This window comes from Atractosteus spatula, chromosome 3 (genome assembly GCF_055471065.1).
Source record: "Atractosteus spatula isolate fAtrSpa1 chromosome 3, fAtrSpa1.hap1, whole genome shotgun sequence".
In the NCBI taxonomy this organism is placed as follows: Eukaryota; Metazoa; Chordata; class Actinopteri; order Semionotiformes; family Lepisosteidae; genus Atractosteus; species Atractosteus spatula.
This window is the reverse complement of record NC_142708.1, coordinates 23467912-23478281: the sequence shown is the minus strand read 5'-3', so window position 1 is coordinate 23478281 and position 10370 is coordinate 23467912. Positions and strand designations below refer to the sequence as shown.

At 34.1% G+C, this 10370-nt stretch overlaps 1 protein-coding gene across 1 annotated transcript in view; it reads right to left on the bottom strand.

Moving 5' to 3' along the window:
* Positions 1 to 1322: 1322 nt before the first annotated feature.
* The window catches only part of prdm6 (PR domain containing 6), a 48971-nt gene continuing 39923 nt past the window's right edge, over positions 1323 to 10370 (bottom strand). Inside the window, exons 7-8 of the mRNA XM_088912055.1 lie at positions 4447 to 4623; positions 1323 to 1437 (exon numbers count right to left, since the gene is read on the bottom strand). Coding sequence (XP_088768181.1) covers positions 1323 to 1437; positions 4447 to 4623 — 292 coding nt within the window. The remainder of the gene's footprint in view (positions 1438 to 4446; positions 4624 to 10370) is intronic.

Genomic DNA, 10370 nt, shown 5'->3' with positions numbered 1-10370 from the left:
CATACATTTCACAGCTCCTCATCAATCAGAGCCTAGCTGATGTATTTATTTAATCTGAACTCATGCTGCTGTAAATAACACAAAATAAGGTTTAGAATTTACTAAACACTCAAAAATAAAGTAAAAAAAAATTAAACCTCACTTAATAACCCAGCAGGATTAAAACCTCATTTTTGTCATTATTTAGTGCATTTATTTAATTTACATTAAGCTGGCTGCCTACCTTATTTCAGCCAGGTCTTTTGAGTAAAAAGTACATCTGTTTTCGATGTCAATCATCTCTTATTGAAACTTGAATTGCTTCAGTAGAATATCATTATCAAGTGGTTTCTCTCTGTTTTGGGTTTACATTACCAGGCTTATATTTACATTTTTTTTACACAGAAAGAAAATGGTTTATCCTAAAATGTATAGTCACTTTAAAAAAATAAAAAAGAATATATGAATACTTTTTACAGCCATTATCAAGATACCTTTTCCTAGACAAAACTAATTAAATTGTTATTTTTCTCTCTGATGTTTAGGATGCTACTCAGCTTGACAGCAGAGTTGTTTCATGAGGTACAACAGATTTGCAATCCATCTTTACAGGAAATACTTTCCATTTGCACTGAATAAAATACTGTTTTCAGTGTGTTTGGAACACTAAATTAAAGCAGACTTTTTAAATTAGTTTTACACATTCCTGTGACATAGTTAAAAAAAGTAGACATTTTTAAAAAGTGCACAAAACATTATACGAGTGTAATGGAAGATAAATATCCTTTGGTTTTCTATTTTACATTGAGAATTATTCCTTCAAAGTTCAAATATCACATCTTATTATAATGATATCCACATCAAGGCGAAACATAAAGGGACAATTTTTCTGTACCTTTTCAAATCATGCTTAAGAAACGATGCATTAAAAAAATTATTGTGCATTCTCACTCAGTAATGTGGGTATCTTATGTAGTCCCCAAATAGTCTTGTCACTTTGGTATTAAATAATAGTAAGAAAATCTTTGATACAGAAGCAGGGTGTTTTTGTATCTGTGCAGTCCCAGCTTTCTTGTCCACTTAAAATACTGGGAACCCAAGTCATAAATAAATAATCCCCCATCCACCCACCAACACACACGCACACTCCTCTTCCCCCGCCCCATCCTAGTCTCTCATCCATGCCAGGATCAATATCTCTTAACATCTCACTTATTTTATTACTGCTTTTGGTTTTCTGGGACTGATTGAAAGTTGCTCAGAGGAAATCTTTGGTTTTGCTTAAGTGTCCGTGACATTTAATCATGACTTTCCTTGCAGTTTAATTCCAGCCAGTCAATCAGTTAATCCACTTCAATTGATTCTGTGCTCTCCGTTATCGGCTTGCACTCATTGGGCATCCTCTGGTGTCGACTCAGCTGGGTGGCCTGAGTGAAGCTCCGCTCGCACCTCTCACACCTGCAGAGGCAAAGCAGAAAATTGAGACCAGGGATCTGACGGCCCTCATGTCCTGCAGCCTAATCACAACTGACACTTAAAAGTACCTGGAAATTTTACAAGGCTGGAGGGGTCTAATTGGTGACTACTTCTCAGACCTTGAAGCCTATGATGGGACAGGGCCCGCATGATTCAGAACAGAGGGCTCTGTCAATAACCTAAGAGGAAGGTGATTTCTCCAGAGAGAATTGTCCAGATGCAGCCTGGATCACTGTCACTTCAAATAGATAAAGAACAAAAAGAGATTTTCAGTGGCCAGCTATCAAAGGCAGCATCTTTTGTGGTTTTATGCTCCGCAACCCCAAGGAGAAATGGATAACAAAATGACTTTTAGTTACTGCTAATTCATCCAGCTCTGAGAAAACATACACATACTGTACAGTTTTTTTCCTGAAGGAATTCAGTTAATTGTACACCGTTTTATATAAGTAGCTCAATACGTTAATAACATAAATGTGTTGCATGCGCTTTTATTATAAAAGCTAATGGCATTACTAAATTAACAGTACTATGCGTTCAGGTAAGTTTAGTTTCAAAGGCATGTATTGTTTTAATTATGTTAGTTAATTCATTTTGACATAACCTAGAGCTTCTAATTGTATATACTGTATATATTAATAATACTATAAGATAAAGTTATTTAATGTGCTCTTTGGGGAAATGTTGTAAAGTGATCCTTTAAGAGTGAATATTAAGTGGTAAACTGATTAGACAGCTCATCATTACTACATCAAGTGAGCTGATTATATGATACAGTATATTGCTAATAACAATATTGACATTTTTCTAAATTGTTTTAAAAATGTACTGGTAGTCATTTTACTGACCTTACTGTTTATCTTTTAAACATTTATCATTACATTTATCTTTACCGAATTACCCATTTTTATTAGTTTTTCATATCCAATAATCACACTTTGTAGTACACATAATCATTACAAAAGTGTACATTTTTCTCATTAAAAACTATTTTTTTAAAATCATTTACACGGATGGTTTTTCTGCTAAAAACTATTCTTTGATCTTGACAAATACAAAATTCCAGCTTTAATGTATCAAACCTCTCAGTTCAATGAAAATAACTCAGGAGTATTGATCTACTAAAGACTTCTTGGTGTATTCATTAATGCCTTTGTGGGCATCATCCTCTGAGGAGCTTCTGAAATGCTGATGACACATTTGTGTATCACTGATTGCTTATTAGAAAACTGATTAGTTACTGGATTAGTATGCCCCAAATAAACTTCTATCACCAGCAAAACTTGCCTGCTACTGTGTTTTTGTTTGAAGTATTAGGGCATTCTAATCAATACTGTTTATTAATGGTTTGAGTGGCAGAGAACGCATCAATTGCCAGTAACAATTTTGTTTGTATATGGACCATCAGTCGAAGCTATTGAAGATATTTTACAGTTTGAATAATATTAAGATAACATTGAATCTTTTTTCAGTAAAATATATTTAAAATAGTCTATCAAAAGAGTAATTCATTCTATAGTGTTTTGTTCCTGATTCTTTAATAGGGATCATATCCTTTAGGAAGAGGAGGAAGGTAAATATTATAAATATTAGTTCTGAACCTGAAGAGAATAGTGAGGAAAAGCATAAGGAAATCTCACTTAACAAGAAAATGTACTGTATTATTTTCATTACCTGTTATTTAGTTTAAGTTTGTAGTATAATAATAGTCATATTATTATTGTCCTCAAGACATTTAAAAAATGTATCTCACGTAAAATTGTGAGTATTTTTTTTTCGTTTCTGTGTGCATTAATGTGACTGATCATTTTCAAGTTGCTTTAATATATTTGTGTCAGTACATGAAAAGCTCTTTTATGTTTATGATTTATCTAGTATGGGTATTATTTATCATTTCATATTTGGTACTTTACTGTTGAAATGCAACTTATTGAGTGCTAGTAAATAACTAATTATGTTTAATATCTACCTTATCAGAAATAAATGTGTTATATGTCTTAGTTATTAATGCCATTAAACTTTATATTTCTTTATTAGCAAATGATGGACAATAGATTTATTGTCCATCATTTGTTAAGTAATAGTACTGTATGTCAGTATTTCTGAATAATTTGAATAGGGCTTGAAAAATATTATCATCACAATTTGATATTATTTAGAATAACCTACCCTTCTTAAATGTAATAGATATGGTTGCAGTTAGCATCTTAATAGCTTTAATTAGAGTTGCATGGTAGCTTTATTGAAAACATGACAGACATTAGGTGTTAAAAAATTAACTGGAGTCAACAAGGTCACACATAAGTAAAGCACCTTTAAATTAATAGAAATCTATTTTCCATTCTGACCCTTAAACTCTTTCAATTAATTACAAAAATCTATTTACACTGAAACCCAGATAAAATCAATCAGATTGTTGGAAATCTTTACAGATTGCTTTCCATGACTCAGAGAATATTTGCTAAAAGGCTTCTGTACTCATGACTCAAACAAGCAGTCAGAGACAAGAATAAGGATCAGGTTTTTGTCCTTTATTTGACCAAATGAATTTTCCTATGCAGACCTAACAGATACTAATGATCACAATCTATAAAAAGCCAAATACACTGTACAATTTACACATATATAAACTTAACACTGTACAGAAATTCACACTTTCTATTCTAAGTAGATATTATTCTTACTTAGGGACTGCAAATGAATGCTATCAGTTTTGGTTGGATACAGTCTGGACTCCCACATGACTGTGACCACACCTCAGTCATGAATAACATGTCTCTTCACTAGCCACCTAGGGACACTGTTTATGTGAACTGCTCCAAATCAAACAGAATCATGGAGATTATGTGCCTTTTTTTGCAGAAGGAGATAGAAGCAGTCCATATCATTATCACAACTGTACACTAGAGACATGGATATCTAGCCTTTAAAAGTCTTATCAGGGGTATAGAAAATGCTGCATAAGAAGCTGTGGTACTCACTGTTACTTACTTGAATGGCTTCTCCCCGGTGTGTGTGCGGATGTGGTTGTTGAGGGTTGTCGCCCCAGCAAAGGCGCGCCCACAGTAGCCACACTTAAACGGCCTGTCGCTTGAGTGGGTGACAACATGATTCCGAAGCTCAGAGGGCTGGGAGAAGGACTGGGAGCAGTGCCCACACTGGTAAGGTCTAGATGTGACACAACAAAAACTGGTATTAATCTACTGGTGAATGGATCTCCTTATCTAAAGACGTCATTGAAAATGTTGTCTATTAAAATAAATGATGCTTTTCTAAATGTTAATGTACATACGATATACTGGGCCGTAAAAAGGTATAAAGAGAATTCAGCTGTCAAAATAAGTCACATTTTGCAAAACTAGTGATTCAAGTTTAAAATTGCCCATTTCCCGGAAGAAATCATTATCTTTGTGGAACATGAAAAACGGATGTCAGTTGATACATAGTCGTATGGAACAGCCTGATGACCTAAAAAAAACTGTAGTGCTTCTGCTAATTGGTGGTTACATCTAATTTGTGTTGATGGCCAATACCAGATCTCTAAAAAGTCCCGGGATTTTTCTAGTCCTTAAATGCCACAGTCCGTCGGGTGTCCTCTTAATCTTTAAATCATAAACAAATTAGGAAGAGAGGAAAGGCTTATCCTGGAATTCTATGGGTCCCTTAAAGCTTAACTAAGCCAATTTTCCAAAAGGTTTTCAACTGCTGATGATTTAAAGAGACAGAAAATGCAGGATAGTGGCATTCAAAGATGAAGGCTGGAGATTCATGATTTGTAACTGTGTGAATTCTGCTGTATTGAATATATTTTCCTATAAAAAATTAGGACTGCCAGTTATTTTTGTTACACCACCAATTTGAAACAGCCAGTTGGGAGTTCTTCCAGTTTCAGCTCTCAGTTACGATCACTACTACCGGACATAGAGGAGAATGAGGAAGAACAGGCTACCTCCTCCAACCCACACACATTTGAGCCACTCATCCTTTAGCACATTATGAGCAGCACAGGCCCGTACTGGAGGTTCTGTCCAGACTGGAGGAAAGGCACATCCCTTCACCAACAGCATTGCATGCCTGCATGAGTCTGTGAGGTTGCAGGGATCACTGTTGTGGAGAGTCTACAGGACCATGGTTGACTAATCCCTGCCAAACCCTCAGTAGCAGTCAGCCAATTCTCAGCCAGCAAGTCTCACTACACTGAGTATCTTTACAAGTTAAGCCACTCTCAGGAGGCCCACTCCTTAATATGGTTAATTAATTCCATGTGTGACTTTTTAAGGTCAATAAAAAACTACAAAGAAAATATAGCACACACTTTGAAATTAACTATCTAAATAAACTATATTTTGTAAAAGGTTTATCACTACTGCCTAACACCAAAGTGATTCACTCAGGTATAAACAAAAATATAAAAAACCTATGAAAATATTTGAGTTAAAGTTAAAATTGCTTTAATTGACTTAGTCAAGCAGAAGCAAAAGGAAAAAGGAAGGAACATTTAAATTATTCAATCTGTTGAAATGGGCAGATATTTCAACTTACAGTATAACTAAGCTATCTTAATGTCTACAAAAAGTGTCTCTCAATAAGAAACACAACTACTGTATGAACAGTACAAAAACACAAATAGTATACAAAGTATACAAAACACATGCTCTTAAATTGAAATATTTAAGAGCGGTAACTGACATTGAGAGTCGTCACACTCAAAGTCTTCAGAATAGGCACTGACTACTCACTGTAAACATTTTCTTGTTTATTTCAGACAGTTTTCAGAATTTCTCTTCCATATCATGGACAAGCTAGATTTCAAACCAATCACCTGAAATGTAAATAACCTATTTAGGTAAAACAAAAAACTCTATCAGTGAAGACCTATTGTATGTCTGATAAACTGAGGTAGATAACATAAAAAAACAGCAGAAATACATTAAACAAGTATGAGGACATCTTCTTTTTCTTGGCTACAAATAAATCATACCAACAACATGACATAAAACAAAGAGGAAATACACCATGAAAAGGAGAAGATAATGTAAATCTGTCCCACCTTTTGAGGTCCTCTATAATTCTAAAAGCACTTTTATCTTAAAGGATGGCAGTCTACAGAGTTTGCACTATACATTACAGATCAACTGCTTGTATAATAAGCATCCTTGATTATACTGCAAGGTCTTAGTTCAAATACCCACAACCTTCAGATTTATTAAATGTATTTCAACATGAGCAAAAATACAGAGGAGAAAGAAAAATTACACAAAGGGAAATAAACAAGATGAAAAAGATAAAGTGTGTTTAACAACACAATTGTGTTATATAGAAACCATGACTCCTCATTTGTCAAATACTTTTTTTAATTGTGGCTTTTTGCTTCAGTGATTACAAACACTATTATTGTATAATGCTTCAGAGCTCTGGGCATTGATTCTGGATTTTTTTTTTTACATGATTAATGGCTGGGTATTGTTTAACACAACACCATTTTCAACACAAAGCCTTTAGAAATTGAGCAGATAATGTCCTCAACTATTACAGCACAATTGTAGGGAGCACTTTAGGTCTTTATTAAAACAAACACACTAAAGAGAAAATGTCAGCACAAATCTCTTATTAGCCTCTGAACCGATAGAGACAAAAGAAGGTAGGTAAGAATTAAAAATGTATTTTCTTTGTTTTTGTGGTTTAATCATTTGTTCATTCCTAGAATCAATTTCAATGTTTTATGGCACTCTAACCCACACCTCACATAGCCATATGTAGACAGATCATAAACTCCAAAGGCATTCACTAGTATTCCTATAGCACTCGGAATTCAGTAAACTTCTGTTCTTAAACTTGATTTTCACAATATTTCACAAAACATACACAATATTTCCAACAGCAAGAAAGGCTGCAATTTTTTGCCTTTCATCATTCTACCCTTCCACAAGCTTTTCAGTAGGCCTTCATGCTGCACAGTTGCTTTAATATGGTCTTCTTGAATATGCTCTGAGCTATGTATTGATTTGATCAAAACGATCAATCAATTTAAAGTATACTGATATTAGTTTACCTCTTATTGTGCCTTTTCACCCTGGTCACTGAAATAAATTCAAAACTGCACAAGTACATCAAGACGTACTGTGTACTGCAGAGATCATCTGAATTTTGATATTATTTCGCTTTCTGGGTTTCGGCAGCCCATTTATCTACCTGCACAGTGTGATATCAAGAAACAGACATCCTTTTCTAATAAAAGTAATAAAACACATATATTACTCCAAATATGACTCCACGTGTACATATCTGTAACCAAATGCTCATGAATTATATGTGCTTTGAATAAATGACATATACTGTAAATGTAAAGCCACATTTTAACATATAAAAATAATTTCAATAAGTGTCTGAGAAACATAAAAAATGAAAAATATTCTACTATGAGAATAAAGACCATCTCTTTATGAAGTGAGGAACAGACTGTTTGCTGTTAATAAATAAGCATTTAAAAGAAACTTACACTGAACAAATTCCCAGTAATAATAAAGGAGGTCATTAATGTTTAATGACTAATAATTTTTCAGTTACTTTCTATAGAGATAAACTTAATAGGACACTAAATAAAGCCTTTTCAACTTTAGCCTTTTGATAGGACTGTTTAATGACTAAATTGTTACGTGCTTATGAAATGATGAGCACATTAGTTTAGCTATCATAAACTATTTCAGAGAGAATATATTGAACATTGACATTTTTTGTCAATAAATAATTATGGAAGTTAGATCACTCTACTTAACATTAGAAGGCCTTCAAACATCTTAGAGGTTTCAAATTATTGTGTTGTAAAATTGCACTAGTTAAGTTCTAATCACCTTATAAAACTTATTAACATTTTTGACAAAGAAAACCAAAAATACTTAGCTGTATGCGCAAACTACATCAGAGTCATCAGTTTACATTAGACATGAAAAACGACCACTATATCCAACTTTCCTTTCAGTACTGGTACAGTTAAGTCGACATAATTGCAATTACTTTCCTTTAGAATTACTAACTTCCGATAAATGAATAATTATGTTACAAACGAAAAACAAATAACATTTAAGTGGGCCATTCCATACTGTACTTTAATCCACTTATCCGGTTTCATTTTCCCATTGTTTTGTTGTTCACCCAGCAATGCAAATTCAACCAAACAAATAACCTCTCTTGGTCTCTGTTCCTGCAGTTCAATGATAGATAACTTGGTTATTGTTACTTCTCTTATTTCATTCCATGGAAAGACAAAAAAAATAGTTCTCCTTTGAGTTTTGACTATCAATAGGCCAAGGAAAAGAGATGACTAAGTTATCTTAGAACACAGTATACATTCCATTCAAAGCATTCAAATAGTCATTACTGAAGTAGATTTTCATGTGTTCTATACACCACCATTTCTTTCCAATCTGAACTCCTAAGGCAGGTGATTCCAGGCTTGTTTTCCCTACAAACAAAAAGAAACAAAGCCTGCACATGCAGCAAAACGTCAGGAAAAAGAAAAGTAGCGGAGTTAGACAGTGGACCTCAAGAGGAAAATAAATTTAAAATCTTCAGCCCTGGAGATGCTATTAATCTAAGAGATGTGCAATGTTTTGTTCATGACATGCATGGGATGACCTGTCCCAGTGGCTGCAGTGCTCGGCTACAGCTGAGTGAAGTGTGGAGTAGCTTTGCTGGTGGGCATCCATTTTTACTATGTCTCCCTGAGAACTCACGCAGCCCTTTCTGTACACCTGACAGCTGACAGATGTTCTGTGGAAGTAAAGCTGACTGTGTTTGCCATGTATTGCCACTGCTGAATTACCTGATCGATGTTTGAATAATCTTATTAAAAGCATCCCAATATAAGATATTATCTGCTTCTGCCACATCGGCGATGCTGTTCATTTCACACTATGGATTCTGCAAAAGCACTGAGGAGCTTCAAGGAGTTACACCTTTGAAAATTATTTATACACTTACCAGCGTACAGTGTTGTGAATGGGATGGAAACTCACCTATTCATTATTGTATTTTAACCTAAAAGTTTGACAATAAATTTGGTTGTCCATTTAGTTCTGTGATATATTTTATTTCTCTAAATTAACAAAAAGTCAATATAAAGGTTAATTTACTCAGTAAGGTTGTCTTCTTGCTACAAAGCAATTGCTTTGAAACAGTGTACACAATTTTGTGTATGCTCTGTATAAAACAATCTCAATAGTGACACCATTATTGGGACTAAGTGGATTCTTAATTTGCAGCTTTATACTCTCAAGTCCCTCTGCTCTTCCTTTCTTTATAGTCTCAAACGCAACATCAATCCTTCCAGCTCAACCTGTACCAGTTACCATCCACCCAAAGATACCACCTGGTACAAGATCCAATAATAACATATTAAACATAGTTAAACACTGAGGCAATCATACTTTTCCAGGTTATCCTATCTTCTCAGCTATTTGGTACATATAATCCATATTACAGGCTATGGAGCAGTACAGATCTCACCTGTATGTTTCCTCTTCACAGACAGGAGAACAAAAGGTCAATCAGAGGTTGTTGGCTATGTTGCTACTTGTATTTTTCTAGAGAATTATAAATTAATTTAATATCTATGGTCTGGGAAAGTGCTACAAAATTACGAACATAAGAACAGATTTAAATGAACTTACTGTGTGTCTATAGGGTACTGAAACTCTCAAAAAATAAAAGATGTTGGCCACAAGTTCTTAAAACTGATGTTACCAAATTGAGCAATTGACATAAAAATGCCTCTCTATGGCTACAGCAGACATTTTTAACTACACTGAACTTATGAACTTTGAGCGCTACAGATAATGAAAAACAACTTGATTCTTGAACAGGGATATTTTTACCTGCAATAAGAATTATCTTCTCTGTACAAATTCTAAATGAAC